This window comes from Delphinapterus leucas, chromosome 15, assembly GCF_059928025.1.
Source record: "Delphinapterus leucas isolate spDelLeu-1000000601 "Yukka" chromosome 15, BTC_Dleu_Yukka2, whole genome shotgun sequence".
Taxonomy (NCBI): Eukaryota; Metazoa; Chordata; class Mammalia; order Artiodactyla; family Monodontidae; genus Delphinapterus; species Delphinapterus leucas.
The window spans coordinates 61,711,435-61,735,654 of NC_143143.1; the positions used below are offsets into that span (position 1 = coordinate 61,711,435).

A 24,220-nucleotide genomic window follows, 5' to 3' on the forward strand; every position below is an offset into this window, starting at 1 on the left:
CAAACCACCCAAAGCTTAGTGGCATAAAAACAATCATTTTATTATACTCATAGATTTTGTGAGTCAGGAATTTGGGCAAGGCGAAGTGGGTACTGCTCTTCTCTGGGGCCTCGGCTGGGAAACTCACAAAGCCTGGAGCAACTGGAATCATCTCACATGTCGTCTGGAGGTTGATTCCAGCAGTAAAGTGGAGTCTCACCTACAACGTGGACTCTCTAGGTGTCCTGGTGCTTTTGTTTCCTATTGCTGCCGTAACAAATTACCACAAACTTATCGGCTTAAAACAGCAAATTTATTATCTTATAGTTCTGTCAAATAGAAGTCCAACTTGGGTCCCACTGGGCTAAAACCAAGGTGTCTGCAGGACTGCATTCCTTTCTAGAGGCTCTAGAGAAGGTTTTGCTTCCTTGCCTTTCTCAGCTGCTAGAAGCCAGCCGCTTTCCTTGGCGCTCGCTCCATCTTCAAAGCCAACAATGTCGAGCCAAGTCCATCTCATGCTGCCATCTCTCTGGTTCTCTCTCTTCTGCCTCACTCTTCCACCTTTGTGATTACATTGAGCCCGTCCAGACAATCCAGCATAACCTTCCTGTTTTACAGTCAGCAGATTAGCAGCCTGAAATTCCATCTGTGACCTTAATTCTCCTTTGCCGTGTAACGTAACATATTCACAGGTTCCAGGACTTCCCTGGTAGCCCAGTGGGTAAGGCTCCGCGCTCCCAATGCAGGGGACCCAGGTTCGATCCCTGGTCGGGGAACTAGATCCTGCATGCATGCTGCAACTAAGAGTTTGAATGCCACAACTAAGTAGTCCATGTGCCGCAACTAAGACCTGGCACAGCCAAAATAAATAAGTAAATAAATATTTTTTTAAAAAAACATATTCACAGGTTCCAGAGACTAAGATGTGGACATCTGGGGGAGCCAACCCATGGCAGGATAAGGTGGAGGCTGAAGGAAGGCTGTGGCTGGGTCTTTACTCTCCTCCAACACACAAACTCAGTCTTGTTCTAATGAGTACAGAGAGAAGGCCCTAAGGTAAAGGGGTTCCTTCCTAGTGGGATGTCGAGGGCACTGGGACACTGTCCCCAAAGTCTGACCTTGCCTCCCTTCCTCAAACCCATGCCTCTCTCCAGGATCACCAGTTTCTTCAAGGCTGCACTGGGCAAATCTCCACCCACCTTTCAGAAAACCCTACTCCTTACCGACAGTTATAGGTCTTGCCTCAGAATTATCCCCCACCCCTAGCAGTAATCTTCAGAAGTCTGAGTTATTGGGGCTGGATTAAGACTCCAGGTGCCCCAGCAGGGCAGTCAAGGGTGTTCTTAGCTCTTCTAGTCTTACAGAAGAGTCCAGATTAAGTGTGACCTCTCCAAACTCAGTCCTCTTCAAGGTCTGCCCACCTGTGTGAATAAGTTTACATGCCTTTCCACACAGTCAGTTGTCTGTGAATCTTACATACATGTGTGCATGTATGCACATGTGCACTTTGAATCCAAAACCTAAGCCAGGGGTCACAAATGCAAATGCTCACAGAACCGGGTAATATAAATCAATGACGTAGACTAGGTGACAAACATTAGGGAGCATCAAGGTCTGTGGCAAACTGCAAGCCCTTTCCTACCTAAAAGGAATGACAGAACTAAGCTGTCTATTACTCCTGTTAGGAAATTCCATTTTTTCTAAGAAAAGCAGCAAGCCAGATATTTATGTGAAGTATCCCAATTCCTAAATCACTATTGCTAATTCCAATTTTTTTAAGCCCTGGACAAGAGAAGCAAAACATGTCCCCCAGCCAGGTTCTGACCAGAGGCTGACAGTTTGTAACCTCTGGCCTAAACCCAAATAGTGAGAAAGAAATGTATTCTCAGCCATTCCCCAGTCTGCAGGGTCACCCCTCATACCATGTAGTTAGGACTTAATTATAAAGAACGATTTGTTCTTTTTGTTCAGCTCCTCCCAATCTCCTTTCCCAGAGCTCCTCTTCAGGCCTATTGGGATTCCAAAGGTGCCCAATGCCAAGTGGTACATATTTTTAATTGAACTTTGAATTACATAAATAATACATTTTAATTAGAAGGATAAATCAGAAAAACAGAAAACATATGGTAAAAGTAAAAATGCATTTATCTGTTAAGCTGCCCTCAACTACACATGAGAGAAACCCTTATAAGGATATTTTCTAACAGAATGTCCAGAAGTAGACAATTCTAAGGTTGATTCGTCAGCCTTAAAATGTCAGGACACTGGGTCTGCATCTCCATAATTCTCTAGGCATTTCCTTCATGGTTGCAACATGGCTACAACAACTCCAAGGATCACATCCTCACACCAGTATTACAAGCAAGAATGGGAGGGGAAAGGTCAGAAAGAGGTTTTCTTTTCATCGAGGAGGAAATTATTCTCCCAGCAGTTTCCTTTCATATCTCACTGGCCAGACTGAGTCTCATGGCCACCTCTAGCTGCAAGGGAGGCTGAGAAAGCAACTATCAGGCAAAAAGGAATGAGATCGCCACATTTGGCTTGGGCCAATAATGATTCATCCCTTTGCCGCTCTTTTGTGAGCAACAGAGAAGTGGGTAAGGGTTGTTGGATAGCAATTTTAGTATTTTCCACAGAACTCCTTTCATTTCCCTGCCATCCCACTCCTCTCCCCAGAAGTACCCACCATTAGCAGTTTGGAGTGTATCCTTCCCGATTTTTCAGCACACTTAGATATATATTGTAACAGACATTTGGCCATCTTTATTTTCTTCCGTCACAGTTTTGCTCTGTTGTTCTCATTTTCATGGGATCAAGAATAAATCCTGGGAGGGCTTCCCTGGTGGCGCAGTGGTTGAGTGTCCGCCTGCCGATGCAGGGGACACGGGTTCGTGCTCCGGTCTGGGAAGATCCCACATGCCATGGAGCGGCTGGGCCCGTGAGCCATGGCCGCTGAGCCTGCGCGTCCGGAGCCTGTGCTCCGCAACTGGAGAGGCCACAGCAGTGAGAGGCCCGCACAGCACAAAAAAAAAAAAAAAAAAAGGAAAGAATAAATCCTGGGAATTCCCTAGTGGTCCAGTGGTTAAGATTCTATGGTCTCACTGCCAAGGGCCCAGGTTCAATCCCTGATATGGGAACTAACATCCCACAAGCCCCACAGTGCAGCCAAATAAATAAATAAATAAATAAATAAAATAAAGACGGACTTACAAACCAGCTATGACCAATGAAATGTGAGGGAAGGTTGGCTGGAGGGCTCTAGAAAAAAGTTTCTTTGCTTTTGAAAAAGAGATGAATAACAAGCAAACAAAAAAAGAGCTGCAGCAGAAAGGGAGTCCCTTATCTTCTGGTAATTGAAATATATGAACGAGTTGCCTGGAACTGTAGCCACCATCTGGCAATTATGATGGGATCTAGTCAGAAGATGGCAAAGCTGAAAGATGGGAGGTCCCTGAGTCCTTGGTGATGAAGTCCAGCCACCGAATTAGCCAACCCTGAAGCTGCCCCACCTCTGGGCTTGTTATGTAAGATAATAATATGTCTTCAATGTTGAAGCAAATTACCTTGGGGTTTCTGTGCCAAAGTCAAAATCATCCATCTGGTACACATATATAGGTTTCTTCGCTTTTTTTTCACATAAATGGGGTCATAGTTATATTTGTTCAGTTGCACAGTTGCTACAAGGGACTGAAAAGTTGCAAGGGATGAAATCCAAACTAGCAGTGATGGAAACAAAATAGAAGTATTTGTTTCCCTCCTGCAAAAGAAGTCCAGAAGCGGGCAGTCCAAGGCAGGCATGGCTTTCCACAGGGCAGGGACCCTGGCTCCTTCTATCCTGTGGTTCCACCATCTTCAATCCACTGTGCTGCCCAAGCTGCAGCAGTCACATCCACATCTCAGCCAGCAGGGAGCAGTTAGGGGCTCAAAAAAAAGCAAAGCCTCTCAGACGATGTACATATCACCTCTGCTTACATCTCATTGGCAGAGCTTAGTCACATCACCACCCTTAATTGCAAAGGAGTCTAGAATACTTTATTCTGAATAGCCATGTGCCAGCTCAAAATCAGGGATTCTAGGGCTTCCCTGGTGGCGCAGTGGTTGAGAGTCCGCCTGCCGATGCAGGGGACACGGGTTCATGCCTCGGTCCGCGAGGATCCCACGTGCTGCGGAGCGGCTGGGCCCGTGAGCCAGGGTCACTGAGCCTGCGCGTGCGGAGCCTGTGCTCCGCGACGGGAGAGGACACAGCAGTGAGAGGCCCGCGTACTGAAAAAAAAAAAAAAAAAAAAAAAATCAGGGATTCTATGTTTGAAGGAAAGGTAGAAGAACAGCAAGGGGCAGCAAGCAGTTGTTGCCTCGATACTGTACATATTATGTATAATTTGCTTTTTTCACTTAATTTCTCCTGGCTTTCTATCCATGCCAGTACACATAAATCTACCTTATTATTTGTTCTTCTTTTTCTAGCTTCTTAAGATAGAAACTTAGATCAAGTATTTGAGACCTTTCTTCTTTTATAATACAAGCATGTGAAGCTGTATTAGAAAAAAAAGCTATATAATTTATATCAAGCTATAAATTTTCCTCCAAGCACTGCTCGAGATGCATCCCACAGATTTTGGTATGTTGTATTTTCATTATCATTCAGTTTAAAATATTTTCCGATTTCCCCTGTGATTTCTTCTTCCCATAGATTATTCAGAAATACATCGTTTAATTTCCAAATATTTGAGGGGTTCCTATAGGTGCTTTTTGTTATTGATTTCTAATTTAATCCAATCCAATTGCAAATTTGAGAGTGGTTTTGTATATAGGGTCTATCATAATCCATGTTCCATGTACACTTGAAAATAATCTGCATTCTGCCATTGTTTGGTGTAGTCTTCTAAAAATGTCAATTAGGCCTAGGTGATTGAAAATGCTGTTAGAGAAAAACATAGGCAGAACACTCTATGACATAAATCACAGCAAGATCCTTTTTGGCCCACCTCCTAGAGAAATGGAAATAAAAACAAAAATAAACAAATGGGACCTAATGAAACTTCAAAGCTTTTGCACAGCAAAGGAAAACATAAACAAGATGAAAAGACAACCCTCAGAATGGCAGAAAGTATTTGCAAATGAAGCAACTGACAAAGGATTAATCTCCAAAATTTACAAGCAGCCCATACAGCTCACAATTAAAAAAACAAACAACCCAATCCAAAAATGGCCAGAAGACCTAAAGAGACATTTCTCCAAAGAAGATATACAGACTGCCAACAAACACATGAAAGGATGCTCAACATCACTAATCATTAGAGAAATGCAAATCAAAACTACAATGACGTGTCACCTCACACCAGTCAGAATGGCCATCATCAAAAAATCTACAAACAATAAATGCTGGAGAGGGTGTGGAGAAAAGGGAACCCTCTTGCACTGTTGGTGGGAATGTAAATTGGTACAGTCACTACGGAGAACAGTATGGAGGTTCCTTAAAAAACTAAAAATAGAACTACCATACGACCCAGCAATCCCACTACTGGGCATATACCCTGAGAAAACCATAATTCAAAAAGAGTCATGTACCAAAATGTTCATTGCAGCTCTATTTACAACAGTCAGGACATGGAAGCAACATAAGTGTCCATTGACAGATGAATGGATAAAGGAGATGTGGCACATATATACAATGGAATATTACTCAGCCACAAAAAGAAATGAAATTGAGTTATTTGTAGTGAGGTGGATGGACCTAGAGTCTGTCATACAGAGTGAAGTAAGTCAGAAAGAGAAAAACATATACAGTATGCTAACACATATATATGGAATCTAAAAAAAGGTTCTGAAGAACTTAGGGGCAGGACAGGAATAAAGTTGCAGACATAGAGAATAGACTTGAAGACATGGGGAGGGGGAAGGGTAAGCTGGGACGAAGTAAGAAAGTGGCATGGACACATATATACTACCAAATGTAAAATAGGTAGCTAGTGGGAAGCAGCCGCATAGCACAGGGAGATCAGCTCGGTGCTTTGTGACCACCTAGAGGGGTGGGATAGGGAGGATGGGAGGGAGACGCAAGAGGGAGGAGATATGGGGTTATATGTATACGTATAGCTGATTCACTTTGTTATAAAGCAGAAACTAACACACCATTGTAAAGCAATTATACTCCAATAAAGTTTTTTTAAAAAATCAATGAGATGTTGAAATAATGCTATAGCCTAAAAGAAAAGTTCTTATAAAAATTCATTTTGGGGCTTCCCTGGTGGCGCAGTGGTTGAGAGTCCGCCTGTCGATGCAGGGGACGTGGGTTCGTGCCCCGGTCCGGGAAGATCCCACATGCCTCGGAGTGGCTGGGCCCGTGAGCCGTGGCCGCTGAGCCTGCGCGTCCAGAGCCTGTGCTCCGCAACGGGAGAGGCCACAACAGTGAGAGGCCCGCGTACCACAAAAAAAAAAAAAAAAAATTCATTTTGTTGCAAAAAAAGAAAAAAAAATGCTGTTCAAGTCGTCCATATACTTAGTGATTTTATGTCTACTTGTTTTATTCTGAGAAAGGAGTGCTGAAATCTTCAATTATAATTGTGATATGTCTTTTTCTCCTTTCAGTCTGTACATTTTTTCTTTAACTTGTTCTTTTCACTGCTGCAAAATATTCCACAATATGGATTACATATTTTACCAATCGAAGGTGAGTGAATTTAGGTTACTGTAACTGTTTTACAAACAGAATATTCTTTTTTTTTAATATTTATTTGGCTGTGCCTGGTCTTCATTGCAGCGTGCGGGGTCTTTTAGTTGCAGCATGCAAACTCTTAGTTGCGGCGTGTGGGATCTAGTTCCCTGACCAGGGATCAAACCCGGCCCCCTGAATTGGGAGCACGGAGTCTTAACCACTGGACCACCAGGAAGTCCCTTTAGGGTTTATTTGGTTTTGTTTTTTTGTTTGTTTTAGGCAGTGAATATTCTTGCACTTAGAGGAGAAATTACTGAATTCACATTCACTGAGTCAAAGGGCAGGTACGTTTTACATTTTGACAGACTGCCAACTTGCTCTCCAAAAGGGCTCTTTTTGTTTATATTCATATCAACAGTGCCCAGTTCCCCACATTAGATGTTACCAGTTGCTATACTGTAATTTTTATTTAATTTTTTTTTGCGGTACGCGGGCCTCTCACTGTTGTGGCCTCTCCCGTTGCGGAGCACAGCCTCCGGACGCGCAGGCTCAGTGGCCATGGCTCACGGACCCAGCCGCTCCATGGCATGTGGGATCTTCCCGGACCGGGGCACGAACCCGTGTCCCCTGCATCGGCAGGCGGACTCTCAACCACTGCGCTACCAGGGAAGCCCAAGTATATTGTAATTTATAGGAAACATATATATTTGGTCATTCAGACAACCAAAATATATTCCTCATGTGTATTTGGTCTTCATCCACAGTTCTTGCCTCATAGCTCCCAACACCCTTAAATGATAAGAGCAATGGGAGCGTGTTTTGTTATAATATTTGATCTCTTGTCCTCAGTTCCAGAAAACTAGCTTCAGAGCTATAAAGGTGAAATGGGTGGCTTGTTATTCATAACAAGCCCCTTTCTGCCAAAACTGTGTTGATGTTCATAGAGGTGACTTTTGGAAAGCACCTAAGGATTGGGGCTGGTTGCCAGGGGAACCAACCCTGAATAGAGGAGTGGAACTTTCAGTCCCACCATGTGATTTCCTAGGAGGGGAGAGGGGCTGGAGTTTGAATCAATCACCAATGGCCAATGAGTTAATCAAACATGCCCAGGTGAAAGCCCAAAAGAAGGGAGTTCAGAGAGCTTCCAAGTTGGGGAACCAGACCACTTCCACGTGTCCCTGTGCTGGGCCCCAAGATCCACGAGGACAGAAGTCCTTTGTTCAGGACCTCACCCTATGCACCTCTTCATCTGGCTGTTGATTTGTGTCCTTTTATTATCCTTTGTAATAAATCAGTCATCTAGTGAGTGAAAGGTTTTCCTGAGTTCTGTGAGCCGTTCTACCAAATTAATCAAACCCAAGAAAGGGGTCATGGGAACCTCTAATTTATAGCCAGTCAGACAGAAGTACAGCTAACAACCCGGCATCTGCAGTGGAGGGCTGTCTTGTGGGACTGAGCCCTGTACCTAGGAGATCTGATGCTATCTCCAGGTAGATGGTGTCAGGATTGACACCAGCAGGGTATCCAAGAATTGCTTGTTGGTATGGGGAAGCACACACACGCACACACACACACACACACACACACACACACACGTTGGAATTGGGTCTAGGAACCCAAAAGACCAGTCTTTTCTCATTTGACATTCTCTCAGGGGCAGGATGAGGGAAGGCTGGGGGGAAAAAGATGTCTCATCGTTTACTTTGCATTTCTCTGATTCTTCTGAAGTTGAGCAATATTTCTCTCAATGAGTGTGCCTATTCGCTGCCCAAAATCCCAGTGAAACTTTGAAATTACAGCTTCCAAGGACCAGATTAAATTTTTAGCCTAGGTTACTCCACTCTTCATTATCTGCTTGGAGTAGAGGGGTGTTCTTTCTTCCAGATACCAGAGCTGTTTCATTAATCTTCACAACAGTAAGAGACAACACCATCTTACAGATGAGGAAAACTGAGGCTCCAAGTGGCTAAGTATTTTGTCCAAAGTCACTCAGTTAGTAACCTGCAGAGCTAAGGATTAAAACAACAATGTCTGACTCCCAAGCCTGCTTCCCAGCGTAGCTAGCTCATTTCACAGATTAGGAAACTGAAGCCCAGGGAGACAAAATAACATATAAAATTAAATGGTGAGTGAGCAGCAACCAGTTGACCAAATATTTCCCCTGCTTCCAGGTCTGGGTGACCAGCTGCAGAAGAGACAAGAGAGTGGAGGCAGGGACAGCCACCCAGCAGAGGAGTCAAGAGCATGGAAAATGTCTCTTTCAGCCAATTTTCCTGAGGAACGCTGGCTGAGGCTCAGGGCTGGGAATGGAAAGTGTGCAGGGAGGAGGCGGCAGCCGCGTCCATCCCCATCCGGAGAGGCTGTTTGCAAAGTCCTGCTGGGAGATGCAAGGAGGGGAATGCAGGGGGAGGGGGAGTAGACCCAGGAGGCCAAAGATCTGGCATCTGCCCAGGGCCTCGTCTCTTGGGAGAGGAGGAGCAGGCGTCCCCCGAGCTCCCCACTTCCTCCTTGGGCTCTCTCCCTCTGCCAGCTCCTGCTGTGCCCTGCCTGCTTGTCTGGGCATCAGCCATCCTAGAACTGAGACACTGGCAAACCCGACTCTCTGGGGACTGTGCACAGCTGACTCAGGGAGGTGCAGTGGCCGGGAAGAAGGACTGGTCTTACTCTTGGAGATCTTGACCAGGGCTGGGCTTGAAAGCCATTGGCTTCATCCGTGCAGCCCCTCTGCCTGGAAAATCTCCCTTTGCTACTCACAGTGCCTGCAATTCCACCATTATAGATTCGACCGAGGCTGGTGTTCAGCCAGGATGCAAAGTATGGCTGTACCAGTTGTCAAAATATTTAGATACATTCCTACTAGTTGTTAAGAACCCCTGTCCCGAATGTCCCCCAAGTATCCCCCACGTAATGGCCACTCCAGAGCTTCCTCTGGGACCACGCAGACCTCCGCACTTACAACCACTGAAAGGGTAATACCTGCCATAGCAGGGCCGCCCAAGACTGTGTGGATATGTTGGTGAGCGACAGTCACAACAGTTGTTAACACTTTTCATATCATTCCTAGAAACAACCCTTTCGCTTATAACTTTGTCCCTTGTTTAAAGGCAAATTGATACAAATTTAGAGGTGAAAGGGCCTTGTGCAAACTCTTCATTTTCCAGATGGGGAAACTAAGGCCCAGAGAGAAGCAGAGACTTGCCCAAGGTCACACAGCCTGTCAGCATAAGCAAGGACAATAGAACACAGGTTCCAGACTCCTGACAACTCCCTGGGTGTCAAGTCGTCTGGCCCCACAAACACTAAACTTTAGCAGGTGATGGAAGAAGGTGACAGGGAGGAACCTGTCCTAAGACAGAACTGAGAACCAATCACTTGACTCTTGTACCTGGTAATTATAGTCTTGGCAACAGTCTCCTTGGTCACTATCGCCACAGAGATAGTTGTCATGGCAACCACCAGCCAGGGCCCCAACTTCCTGACACCAAGAGCCTTAAGATAAACCCAGAAGCAAGTTTGTTCCATAGCACTGACCCAGATCAGAGCTCCAAGTAGGAAAGAAACTTGCCCAACATCACACAGCAAGTTGGTGATGAAGCCAGGTTTCCTGAGTCCCCAGCCCAAGGCTCACAGCTGCCCCGCCCTTTCTGTGGCTGACACCCCCACCCCTGCCCCTGTTTTTTTGCCTGCCTTAGTGCTTCCCATATTCCTTCGACCCTCGGTCAGGATCTCCTTCCCACGGCATCTCACCCTTGGCTGCCCGTCAGCCACTCATCTTCCTGGGAACATGAGCTTAGTGTAGGACCCATCACAGGGGTTTTCATCATTAGCTGGGGCTCCCTGAAGACTGAAAAGCCTTCAACACCCTCTGCCCCGCCCCCCGAGGAAATGATCTCCAATGGTGGAATTTCAGGCACTGTTAGCTCAGAATTGAGGAGCTCTTTTTGGGCAGTCAGGCCCTGTGTGATGCCAGACAGAGCTGCCTCATTGTGGAGAGAGCTCTGGGCTGGAAGGCCAATGGCCTGGATTCTAGCCCTCCCCACTCTGAGTCTGACCCGTGTTTTGCTTTATTCAAGTCCCTTCTTTTCTCTGGGACTTGTATCCTTCCAGAGAGATGGGGATGAGCATACTGTTCTATAATCGCCTCCATTACCACCACCATCCTAAGGCTGCTGGGGACCAGATGAAATTTGGCGTCGTAGTATCACCACATAAGGGGTAGTGTGGTTTAAAGAACTTGCCTACCTTCCTGTTATCTTCTTCTAGAATAATGGAATCTCAGGTTTGGAAGGATGGTCCCCTCATAGGGAAGAGCTTGAGCAAAAGTAGGGAGGCCGAAAAGAATCTAGGAACCTATGAGTAGTTTGTGTGTTGAAGTGTAGAGTGTAAGGCTGGGAATGAAGAGAGGAGGCTACAAGGAGAGGCCAGAGGTGATTGAAAAGGATCAGTCACACCAGTCCCAGGTGTGAGGACATTGCCCCATGGACCTCAGGGACTCACTGAATGCTCTGAGACAGTCCCCTGCCTGGGTCTGACCCACGTAATTCCAATACTGTGGGATACAACTATGTAGGATGAGGGACATCCTGGAGGCAAAGAGAGCAAAGAGACCAGGAAACCATTCATCCATTCATTCAGTGAGTATCTGTTAGACACAACCTGAGCTGTGTGACCTTATGCAAATTATTTGGCCTCTCTGCACTTCAGATTCCTCTTGTGTGAAGATGCCTGCCCACAGAAGGGGTGGTGTGAGGCTCAGATGAGTCAGTTAATACATACATGTAAATGTTAAGCACAGTGCATAGGAATAAATGTGTATTATAACACTCCATAAATGTGTGTTATAATTATGATGATTATTGAGCATCTACTATGTGCCTGGAACCCTCTAGACAGTAGATGTACAGCGTGAACACTGGTAAACACTGTACATTATTCTGCCCTCAAGGGGCTCATATTCTAATGGAGGAGAGAAACACAAAACAGAAAACTTCATAAACAGAAAAAATAAAAATAATTACAAATTGTTGCAATCAGATGTAAATCTTAACCCCCAAACTCAGGTGGGCAAGGAATATTCATTTCTCAAAAACCAAGTTAAGTTCTACTATTCCCCTATCCTTCTGGACTGGAGGGAAATTCAGTCTTCATCCTTACTGGAGGCTGCTCCTGCCAGGGGACAGGGAGGGAAGCCAGGGGGCTCTCAGTAGCTCTGGACCATGTGAGGCTTCTAACCACAGTACCCAAGCCCTCAAGGACACCTGAGTCCAGCAGCGCCTGCTTCAAAGCCAAGGAGGGACCTGGGAGTCTTGCTGGAGGCTGGGATCACCAGGACTGGGTCCAGCCTCCCCATACCCTGTCCATTCATCCCCACAGTCTGGCCAAGAAGGGGGAGGATCCCCTGATCCCAGACTCCACTGACCTTCCTTCAGTTCACAGCCTCCAAGAGCTCCTTCCTCTCCTCCATCCTTGACCTCAGAAAAAATGAGCACTCTCTCTACACCAAAGGTTTGCAAACTCTGAGTCTCCAGGAGACAAACTGGTAACCAAAAAAAAAAGTGTGAGACTTGGTGACCGGAGAGCACAGGTCCCACTTAAAGGGGGCAGCCCAGCTCAGCTCTCCGAACAGCCATAAGGCAGTGTTGCCCAGTGGTTAGGAGCCCACATTCTAGAGCTATGCTGCCTGGGTTCAAATTCTGATGCTGCTGTCTACTGTCTGTGAGTTCTTAGGCCAGTCACTTAACCGCTCTGTGCCCATTTCCTTAACCATGATAAGGAATAATACTCGTACCTCCTGTACAACAACTTCCTGTGAGAAAGCACTTTGAACAGTGCCCGACATTAGTAGGTATTCAGTGATTATCAGTGCTCATCTCATGAAAATGCAGGGCTGAGACTGCTAGATCTTCTAAATATTCAAGAAAATCCAAATATCCAAATTTTTATTTTGAAATTGCTGTTTTTTAACTTTGGCAACTGAGTGAAGACAGTTGTTAAACCTTGGTGAAGGGCATATAGAACACCTCTGTGAACAGGATAGGGCCTAGGAAACGCAGTTTGCAATATATGCTCTATGATTTTTAAGCACATAGAAAATGAAGCCAGAAAGGAAAGAATCAGAGGCAGTTTCTGCTGTGAACCCCATGACCAAACCTCTCCTAGCCAAGAGATACAGGAAGGGGAGGAGAAAATAGAGGGGAAAAAAAATTAACATATCAAATTATCCTGGTAGATAGCACATTGCACATTGAAGTGCTATGTGTTATGAGGATTTTTTTTTTTTAAGTAGCTGAGAAAGAATAGGCAAGGTTGTGGGGAAGGTAATGTATAAGGTGTCACCTGTGATAAGGAGCTAGCTTAACAAACAATCAGGAAGAGAGAAGATGGTGGGCGGAGGTGGGGGCGGGGGCGGGACAGCCTATGCAAAGGTCCTGAGGCATAAAAGAGCTTAATGCAAAAGAGGAGAGTGGTAATGGATGAGCTGGATATGTAGGCAGGGGCAGTACATGCAGGGCCTCAAAGGCCACGGTGAGGAGCATGAGATTATTTTAAGGGCCATTGGGAGATATTGAAGGGTTTCAAGCAAAGAGGTATGATACAGAGTTGACTTCAGGAGACAAATTAGGAAACTGTTAAAATAGCCTGGGAGAGACGATGTGGCCTGGATTGGCCAGCAGCCTTGGACGTGGACAGCCCCAGATTTCTGAGTCTGGATTGGCCTCAAAATCAGAGGCTGGATTTAAGCCTCAAAGCAAACCTGCTGCTTTTACATCAGCCAGGTAGTGGCCTTCCTATAGCCAGTGTCCCCCAGGCCCATCTTGGACACCCCCATTTCACCTGGACTGAATCTGTTAACTGGCCTCAGCTGCCCTCTGCTGGCAGAAGAGGGCACTAGAGCAAGGGGAGCAGCTGCTTCCCAAAGCTGCACAATTCTCAATGAAAAGATCGCCTGGAGGGGTGGGATAGGGAGGGTGGGAGGGAGGGAGACGCAAGAGGGAAGAGATATGGGAACATATGTATATATATAACTGATTCATTTTGTTGTAAAGCAGAAACTAACACACCATTGTAAAGCAATTATACTCCAATAAAGATGTTAAAAATAAAATAAAATAAAATAAAGTACTATAAACTGTGAAAAACAAAAAAGAGAATACCTCGCCAGCACCCATCTTCCCCATCTCAGTTAGTAGAATCTCTATCATCCGGTAGCTCAATTCAGAAACCCAGGACTCAGTTCCTCCTTCTCCCTCACTCCCCATCAGGGAGTCCTTTTGACTCTATTTTCTGAATAAAATCCTAAATCAGAAATGTCCTAAATATATCTAATCACGTCCACTTTTACTCCATCTCCACCAGACACACCCTAGCCAAAGCCACCACTATCTCTTCTTTGGCCGATTTGTTCACTGTCACTCTTGTCCTGGCCAATCCATTTCCCACTCAGCAGGCAGAGTGCTCATGGTATACTCTGACTCCAAAATCCTTTCTCCTCAGTGTATAGCTCCTCATACCATTCAGTGTTGAACCAAATAGGGAAATCCCTGATATACACACAGCCCCATCCACCCTGGGCACTCTGCAGGCATGGAAAATCTTATGAAGATTCAGGAGAACAGAGGTGCTGGTATCCAAGCCTTACAAACACACTTGCCCGCCCACCACCGGGAATTTTCCCCTCTCTCCACGTGGTGTCCCAGCCTCACCATCTCACTGGCTCCTCTCCTTCCTCCATCCTCCCCTTCATTTCTGTCTGTCTCATTCTGTCCCTCCCACAAATTCCTTATCATTTCTAATGCAAATCACATTTGCCATCTCTGTTTATTTGGCACCTGCCAGCGAGGGCTCTTGGGGTCTCACATTCCCCTCAAGCGGATTGTCAAGGTTATCTTCCCATACTATACATATACACAGTTCCCTCCCCAGGAAAAATACCAATACCAAGACAATAACATTTTCACCTGAGTACAGCGTGGTGCTAACATTCTATGACTAACATTCCATCATTCCAACATCCTATGGCGTGGCCTGAGATTACTGAAATCCCCGCTGAGCCCAGACTCAGACCATGTAATGGATGCTTCATCCCCCACAGAGGACTTGTGTCGGTAGAACTGGACACCCTGACCACAAGGGAGCCTCCGGGTTCCTGAGGCAAATCACAGCATGTTAACTCAGCTCATGGGGGCTGCCATTGTAGCGCACAGATATGCTGTGGAAGAAAATAAAGACACAACGCAGAGAAAGGATCCTGGCAATATAGACATCCTGGTTTTCGGGGACTAACCGAGGTCCAGCTCTGTCCCTGCCTGTCCTGTCCAGGGGTTGGTTTTTCACCTCTTCCTTGGAGCCTATACATTCCCGCTTTTGCCTAAAGTGCATCCGGCTGGCCTTCCTGGTTCCCCCAACCACAGCGCCCTGACTCGCCGTCAGAGGCACTGCCTTTCCCTTGGCAAACCCAGCCTCTGTCCCCAATCCAGCGAGGAAGAAAGGGAACTGTAAGTGACAACTTTTTCTTTAGTCTTCAAAGATCTTTTATTTCCTTTTTGAATGTCAGGAGCAGAGGGATGGGTTCATCACACTCATTCCTTCATAGTAGACCATCATCACTCTTTTCCCCAAGGCCCTTGTTTTACTTTACTTATGTACATATTTTGTTTGTTTTAATTACCAGTTCCCACCCTCATTCCCATCCCTCTATAGGCAACCATTCTAATGTGCTCAATATGTATTCTTTAATATGTAAATATCCTTGTTAGATTTGCAATGTTGCTATGTAATATGTACTTTTAAATTTTATTTTCTTGTAGTATAGTTGATTACAATGTTGTGTTAATTTCTACTTACAGCAACATGATTCAGTTATACATGTGTATACTTTCTTTTTCATATTCTTTTTCATATTCTTTTTCATATTCTTTTCCATTAGGGTTTATCAGTGTGATATGTGCTTTTTTTTAACATTTTGTTATTTTATTTATTTATTTTTGGCCACATTGGGTCTTTGTTGCTGTGCGCGGGCTTCCTCTAGTTGCGACAAACAGGGGCTACTCTTCATTGCGGTGCGCGGGCTTCTCATTGCAGTGGCTTCTCTTGTTGCGGAGCACGGGCTCCAGGCACGTGGGCTTCAATAGTTGTGGCACGTGGGCTCATTAGTTGTGGCTCGTTGTGGCTCATGGGCTCTAGAGCACAGGCTCAGTATTTGTGGCACACAGGCTTAGTTGCTCCGCGGCATGTGGGATCTTCCCGGACCAGGGCTCGAACCTGTGTCCCCTGCTCTGGCAGGCAAACTCTTAACCACTGCGCCACCAGGGAAATCCCTGATATGTGCTTTTATTTTTTTATTTTATTTTTTTTCCTGATATGTGCTTTTAATCTACATAAATCATATCACACATTTTTCTTAATGCTCAGGTCTATGTTTTAAAGATCTACACATGTTGATGAGGGTAGGGGGATTATGAGGGATGCAGTTGCTGCCCCACCCAGATCCCCTTTACCAGACATAGTGGCCTGACCACCAGCTGTTGTGAGTATTGGTTAAAAAACACTCACAGCTGCCACCTTCTCTGGAGAATTGCCCTTGGTCAAACAGAAGCCAAATGGCCAGGGAGACTCCCCGCCTCCCTCCCTGACCCCTAGACTTGGCCAGTGACTGACAGATACAGGATTACAAGAGGCCTCAAGGCGGGAACAAGTCTGTGGCACACTTTGTGCCACAGAGGTCCCCATGAGGTCATGCTGGAGCGAGTCCCCGGCAGAGACCCCCATCCTCACTTGGCCTTTTTTTTTGCCCGTTGCGGAGCCCAGGCTCCGGACGCGCAGGCTCAGTGGCCATGGCTCACGGGCCCAGCCGCTCCGCAGCACGTGGGATCCTCCCGGAACCGGGGCACGAACCCGCATCCCCTGCATCGGCAGGTAGACTCTCAAGCACTGCGCCACCAGGGAAGCCCCTCACTTGGCCTTTTATCTCCTGCCTTCCTTCCTTCTTCCCTTCCTCCTAAGGACACTCCCCACCAAAGGCAATTAAACAAGAATCCTCATCTCTGGCTCCCTGACCTATGAGAGTGACCGTGCATTATCATCCAAACTGGTACACATTTGAGAATGCAAGGGGTTCTATTAATAATCAGCCAGGGCAATCTTATGATGAACCATAATGGAAAAGAATATTAAAAAAGAAGAATGTATATATATGTATAATTGAATCACTTTGCTGTACAGCAGAAACTAACACGACACTGTAAATCAATGAAAATATTGAAAATAAAAATTTTAAATATTGAAAAAAATATTGAAAATATTGAAAAAAATAAAAATAAAAAATATTGAAAAAAAAGTCGTCCAGGGAAAAGGGCAGAAGCCATGACTGTCCTGACTGCACTGACCGAGCAGGCACTTGGCTCGTTGCTTCTCATTGTTGCCCAGTATCCCATGGTATACACCCAGCACACATTGTCCATTTGTTCCTCAGGGACACACACCTAGGTTCACTCTAACTTCCTGCTACCACCAGGAAAAAAAAAAAAAACTGCAGGAAAATCCTCAGACATGTTCCCTAATAGACCTGTGTGAGAATTTCTCTAGGATGATGGAACTGAAAACACAAGCCACGTGAGCAGTTTTAGCCTCCAAAAAAATCTTCCCAAATGAGAATTCCAGTCTTACTGTAAGGAGGTATAGGGGCACAGAGAGTGTTTCACCCTGTTTCTTCTATCTTAGTAAAACCCCTGTGGCGCTTACTGCTGGCTCCACACTGCTAGAAATACAGGAGTTCCCTGAAGTTCCCTGAGGAAATCACATTTGACTCAAGCTTTGAGGAATGAGTAGGGGTTAACCAGTGTTGTGAGGAAAGATAAACATGGTTAGGTGGAGGGAACAATAAACTCATTCCTCCACATATAAATATTTATTGAGCACATATATTTAAAGGTCCTGTAGCCTCAGTAGGTAATTTAACAGTAAACATTTACACAGTTTTACTGCTTCCCTGCCCATTCTCTCCCAAGAATCAAGAACACAGGATCACCTGGGCTCCTGAGGCAGGACTATACCTCCTACAAATACAGTGGATCTCCTACACCAGCATTTGTCAAACTAAATGTGCACTTAGATCACCGGGACATCCAGTAGGTGTGGGTGGGGCCTGAGATTCTGCATTTCTGATAGGCTCCCAGCTGCTACTACTAGTCTGGGGATCACGCCCTGATTAGCAAGGTCCTGCAGAACCACAATACCATTATCACTCCCAAACAATCCACATTCAAATTTCCCCACGTGTCCAAAAATTTTCTTTATAGCCTTTTTAAAAATGTTGTGATCCAGGATCCAATCAAGGATGATAGGTTACATTTGCTTTTCCCCTCCCTTCATTCTCCTTTCATCTACAACATGGATTTTTTGGTTTTTTTCTCTTTCATGGCACCAACATTTTTGAAGAGTTCAGGCTAGTTGTTCTGAATATGCTACAGTCTGGCTTTTTCTTATTTTTCCTGATGTTTCCTCATGAGTAGATGCAGGTTAAACATGTTTGGCAAGAAGACTACGCAGGTGATGTGTCCCCCGCATTGCATCACGTCTAGTCATTTTGTCCCATCCTATTCGGTGATGCTAAATTTGATTGCTTGGTTAAGAGAGTGTCCACCAGGTCACTCCACTTTAAAGGGAAGTTTTTTCTTCTATAAATAACTAGTAATCTGTGGGGTAAATTGTGTGACTATCCTGTCCCTCAAAAACCTTTCTCCCAAGGGTTAGCATCCACTAATGATCCTTGCTTACTATTTTCAGAACTATTTAAGCATGGAATAGTGTGTGTAAGTGTGTGTGTATGTGTGTGTGCGCATATATGAGAAAAAAATTGGAATAACTGAAATCCGTTCACAGTGACTGAACACAGTAATAAGAGAAATGGGGTGGGAGTAAGTCTGCATCTTTCTTTGGAACAAGTGTTTGGTAATTTAACTATCCCAGGCTCTAAACAGGCTCCATTATTGACCTCAGCTCAGATCTCCTCTGGGAAAGTAACACCATACAGGAGGCTTGGCAGATGAAGCCTCGGGGCACCACCCCCCCCACGCACAAGATTGTCTTATCCCTGTCTCCAGAGAATACCAAGACAGGCTGGCTCCAAGCCAGAAATCCAACCCTCCAGAAGCCTGGACGGGAGCTTTCTGAACTTGAGTCGACCCCTCAGTTCTCTGGGTCATATTTACAGTCTCCCATGAGTGTAAAGGGAGATGCAGATCTGCCCCAGACCAAACTAAATCAAGTGCTCAGCCTTGCATGAAGCAGGAGTGTCTCTGATTTCCAATTGTATGCTCTCAGATGAAGAGGCTCGGAGCCATGAGGCCCAGCTGGGCAAATCCTGTGGCCTGAATTATTGATGGATGAATTCATCAGGCACACTGCCTTCACCCATCCACTCAGGTCATGTCCAGTTTATTGAAAAACAGAGCCTGAAACTGTACACCATCTGCCCAGAACTAAGTCACTCTGGTCCAAACTCATTAGCCCTCTTTGTAGCTGGAATGTTATAAAGAGCAGAGGCTTCAGAGCCCTACAGACCTGAGTTCAAGTCTCTCCTCTTCCTCTGCTGGACTGTGTGACCTGGCTGGCTAGTTTACCTCTGTGAGCCTGTTTCCTTATCTGCAAAATGGGACTAATCATATCTTACCAGTGTTATTGAGATCAAAGAAAACACCTATAAAGTTACCAGTACAGTGCCTGGCATGAACTAGGCAAACTCCATTATGCAAACTTTTATAGTCTGACTCCTTGCCTTTGTCTCCTCTCACTGTGAACCCTATACTCCAACTCCACCTCACCACCTGTCCAGCTTGGACCAAGCCATGTGATTTTACACTATCAGTGTCACTTATCAACTTATTGCCTCTCTGCTCTAAAACCACTCTTTTTGCCAGCTCTGTGATAATGGAGCCAGACCTCGTAAATATTTCTTCCTTGCCAGCTGACATACTTTAAGCCTTTTCAGCAGAGTGTACTAGAGGAACACTGGAGGAGAATGGACCTTCCCTTCCTGGTTCGAGGTTGGCTCACTTCCTGGGTTCCTGGAGAACATGCTTTTTTCCCACTGCTTGGCGCAGGGTTTCTCCAGTGCTAGGTGCCTGCAGGGTACAGCTTGCATCAATTTGTCTGCTACATACTTTCTCCAGCTCTTAACTAGAGCACCATTAGCATAGCCAGGAGCCCCAGACAGCTTGGGCCTGCACCCAAGTTCAGGTCACTCCTACCTATACCCTCTCCTCACTCCTGGACACACATACACTGGGAACCCGACAGAGCTGGCCATCTGCAGAGCAAGCCACCTGACTTTTGTCCTCTGGAACTGGCTGGAACCACCCTGGCCCAAGCCATATACAAAAGTTCACTAGGTTCCTAGAGAGGGAGGTCTCTCTAAATTACTAATCTCCCTTAAATTACTTAATTTAATTTAATTTACTTAAATTACTAATCTCCCTCTAAATTACTTAATCTGCAGTGGTTAAGAATCTGCCTGCCCATGCAAGGGACACGGGTTCGAGCCCTGGTCCGGGAAGATCACACATGCCGCGGAGCAACTAAGCCCATGCGCCACAACTACTGAGCCTGCACTCTAGAGCCCATGAACCACAACTACTGAGCCGGCGTGCCACAACTACTGAAGCCCGAGCCCATGCTACGCAACAAAAGAAGCCACCGCAATGAGAGAGCCCACGCACCTCAACAAAGAATAGCCCCCGCTCGCCGCTACTAGAGAAAGCCTGCACACAGCAACGAAGACCCAATGCAGCCTAAAATAAATATTTTTTTAAAAAAACATGCTATGTAACGTATAACTACACACTAACATCTTATAGACTGATTTATTTATTTTATTCATTTTATTTATTATCCTCCCAACAACCCCCCCGCCACACTACAAGTGCAAGCTTCATGAGGGCAGGGACGGACTTTTGCCTATATTGTTCCTTTCTGTGTCCCCAGAGCCTAGGACAGTGCCTGGATATGATGGGATACTCAAATACTTAAGGAGTGAGGGAATGATTAAATATTGGATGAATGCCTGCATGAGTAAACAAGTTCTTAGTTATTAGTATCCTGGAGTTAAGGAGGTTGACTGGGACTAGAGAATGGGGCCCTCAGGTCTCCCTAGGGATGGATATCCACCGCAGTGGTCCAGTGTTCCTCTCCCTGCTGCCAGCAAGTTGCTTAGCAACCGGCCGCCTGTCCCTCCGCCACCGCTAGAGGGCGCGCGGGCGGGGAGACGTGAACGCGCACGCGTGCGCGGCGCAGGCCGGCGAGGGAAGCACGTCACTTCCTGTTTCTTTAGGGGAACGTGGCTTTCCACGCATAGCCCGTCTTCCCTTTTGCGTCTCTGCTGCAGCTGCCGGACCTGGAGTCGGACCCCGAGTGCAGCCTTGCCATGGACTCGGCCCTCAGCGACCCGCATAACGGCAGTGTCGAGGCAGGCGGCCCAACCAACGGCACGACGCGGCCGCCTTCCACGCCCGAGGGCATCGCGCTGGCCTATGGCAGCCTCCTGCTCATGGCGCTGCTGCCCATCTTCTTCGGCGCCCTGCGCTCCGTGCGCTGCGCCCGCGGCAAGGTAGGGTCAGCGGCAAAGCCGGGCGCTGTCCACCTCCCACCCTGACACTGCTGGCACGGACCCTTCCCCCGCCCGCCCTGGACGGGACAGACACCTCCTCTGCCCGGACACTGAGCCTTCCCAGCATTGCTCACCACCGCATCCCCAACCCGGGCCCACATCCCGGGGCTGACCTTAGGTGCCCCAGGATCTGGGCACCGATCCACGAACCAGGTACTGACACCTTTCTCAAATAGGGAGCGGTTTCCACCCCCGTTCGGACCTTGACACATCCTTCCCTCTGTGCACCATGCTGGAAGCACCGTTGGCCGACTCTGACACTGTGATTCGGGTACTAATTGTTTTCAGCCTGCTGGACCCAGCCAGACCAGCCTCACGCTCTGCTCTGGCTGTTCATCCCATCTGGGACAGTCACCCCATCCCAGGCTCTGGGTCAACATCCATCTGTATCTGATGGGGCACTGGTTCTGACACCTCCTGAATAGTACAGCCTCTTGTCATTCCTCACCCTAACCCAGGGCAAATTCTGGCACCCAGGCTCATCCCTAGAGTCTGACACCTGTCCAGCTGGAATCTGTGACCCCTAGAGTGCTCTCCTAGAACCCCCAGATCAAGCCTTTGCCCCACCTTAAAAAAAAAAAAAAAAAACTAACACAGGAATATTAGCTCCTGGAACCCCCAGCTCAGCTCCTAGTTTTTTGCATCACTTTCTGGAACCAATTCCGGTCACACAACTCCTCAGGACCTGGCACTTTGGTGCCTCTCTTTTTAACCAGCCATAGACCCTTGGTTTGCTGGTTTTCTCTCCCTGACTACACCCAAGCTTGGACCTGTCTGAGCCTGAGCCCAGACCCTATTCCTAACCCTTAACCCTGACCCTGTTGCCACCCCAGACCCTACCTCAAAGTAGCTCTTCTCATGCCCCTTAAGACAGTCTTTCCACCAAACTGGGCTTACCTGCTGAGTAACTGAGCTGCTGTAGGCCTCTCTTGTGAGACTGGGCCAGAGCTCATCCCTGTCCTTCAACATCTGTCCCATTGGATACCTAAGAGGACCCCAGGGCCTTCCACCTTCTGACTTCCTCTCTGTCACCCTTCTTCCTGATATTAAGACCTCACTAGCCCGTTGCACCAGTGACGTCTCACTTCCTGGCAGCCTCTCCCATCATCCTCCACCACCTCCTGATCTGCAGCTCCCTGCTGCTCCTCCCCCACCCAGACCTGAAGTTGAACCTTAGCGGAAGCCGTCGTACCCAAAGAGGGCAGACCCATAGAGGAGCTGCCACTTTTGAAACTGCTCAAGCCCAGGTTCTCAAAACATTACCCAACCTGAGCAGTGGCCGAGGCCTGCCACCTTCCTTTCTCAAGATCAGAGAACTTGAGGCTGGTTCCCTCTGTGGTCAGATGCAAAGGGGATTGGTCATGCTTAGGTGGCCCCATTTTCCGTACAATTCTGCCTCTTCTAAGCAGAGTTCTGGTGGCTTTCATCCTCCCTACCTTTGCTTCGGGCAAACACTTGGTACAGGGGGATGTTCTGAAATAGATCAGGACAAAGAAGGTGAAGGGCAGCAAGGAGTGAGCTGGGCACTTGATGTGAGGGGCTCCCTATACTGAGTAATTCTCCTTGGCACCATCTACACATGGATTAGTAATCTCTTCAGAAAACACCTTCCAGACAACAGAATTTCCTGAACCTCCACTGTTGTCCAGGACAGACGGATGCTGCAAAGATGAGTGGGTCAGAGCCCTGTCACCAAGGAGTTGAGGTGTCTGGACAAGAGAGGAATAACTAGATCTGTGATTGTAGTACAGGCAGTGCCGCAGGCTTTAGGGAGAAAGATTGAACACACCTGGGGCAGGGCAGGGCGGCTTTGTGCTGGAGGTGGGCTGGAGCCTTGACGTAGAGGTCGAATTTCCCCCAGAAGACATTCGAGGCAGAGGAAACCAGGAAAGCAGCTGTACGAGGCAGTTTAGGTGATGGTGGACGGTCTGGAGTGGCTGGAGCAGAGGGTAGGGATAGAAGAGAGCTTTCAATCTACTGAAGCATCTAAATACCTCTCCCCAGCATCTCCGGCAAGACAGGGGTGCTGGAAGACTGTGCATGGAATTGCAAACAGCCTGACCCTTAGTAGCCTCCCACCACCAGTAACCAGGGTATTCTAAAGTTTACAAGCCTTCGCCCTCTGATTCTCCCAGCAACTGAGTGAGACAGGCAGAGCCAGTTTTATTAACACCATTGCACAGAGATACTGAGAGTCAAAGAAATGACTTCTCTGCCAATTAGGGGCAGAACCAGGTGTCCCTGGTCCTAGTCCGGGGCTCTCTCTTTGATGCAGATGCCTCTAAAGACCCATACAAGTGGCATCTTGGCCTAGGGAGAGGACAGGCCAAACGACTCCCTTTTTCTACCCTGAGTTGTTTCTCTAATCATTTGGCAAGGAGAGAAAAGTTAGCTTGGGGGCCCAGGAGTTTTGATTTCCCACTAGTGTTAGACCCCCCACAGCCAGCTGAGAGGACATGTGAGGACAGAATTCTCCCTGGGGGCAAGTTGTCCATGACAGGCAGGGCGAGTTGTGAAATCATGGGAGGAGAAGTCCGGGAGTGTGTTGGGAAGAAGTAGCCATGGGCAGAGCCATCTGAGAGCAGTGCCCATTCCTGTCAGAGACCTCTGTTCCCAGAAGGGAGCAAATCCCAGCAACAACTACTCATCATTGCTTCAAAGGCCTTTGGCCTGTAACTCAGAGGAGCCCCTCAGCCAGCTGGACTGGGTTCCTGCTCTGGGCTGGATACCAGGGGTGCCAAGACAAAGAAGGCCAAGCCCTCCCCTCACAGAGCGCAGTCACCAAGGAGAAACAGCTGTGTGACCAGCCGACTGCTAGAGGTGGCAGCAGTGATCTTTGGCAGGGTGGATAGCTCAGCAGGCAGGACAGGAGGAGAGGGAGGCGTGGGCCCACAGGTGTTTTCCAGGAGGCAGTGAGCAGTTTG

The 24,220-nt window shown here is 47.1% G+C and overlaps 1 protein-coding gene and 1 long non-coding RNA gene across 2 annotated transcripts in view; one reads left to right on the forward strand and one right to left on the reverse strand.

The window, feature by feature from the left end:
* Nucleotides 1-19: 19 nt before the first annotated feature.
* LOC149747476 (uncharacterized) lies at nucleotides 20-22,581 on the reverse strand. The gene is made up of 2 exons (XR_016387903.1): nucleotides 22,194-22,581; nucleotides 20-4,242 (listed from the first exon to the last, which is right to left on the reverse strand). It is a non-coding gene; the product is annotated as an uncharacterized LOC149747476 (long non-coding RNA).
* The window catches only part of HM13 (histocompatibility minor 13), a 40,482-nt gene continuing 37,194 nt past the window's right edge, over nucleotides 20,933-24,220 (forward strand). The window contains 1 exon segment of the mRNA XM_022592755.3: nucleotides 20,933-21,236. Within this exon segment, the coding sequence (XP_022448463.2) occupies nucleotides 21,054-21,236 (183 nt within the window). The 5' untranslated portion in view covers nucleotides 20,933-21,053.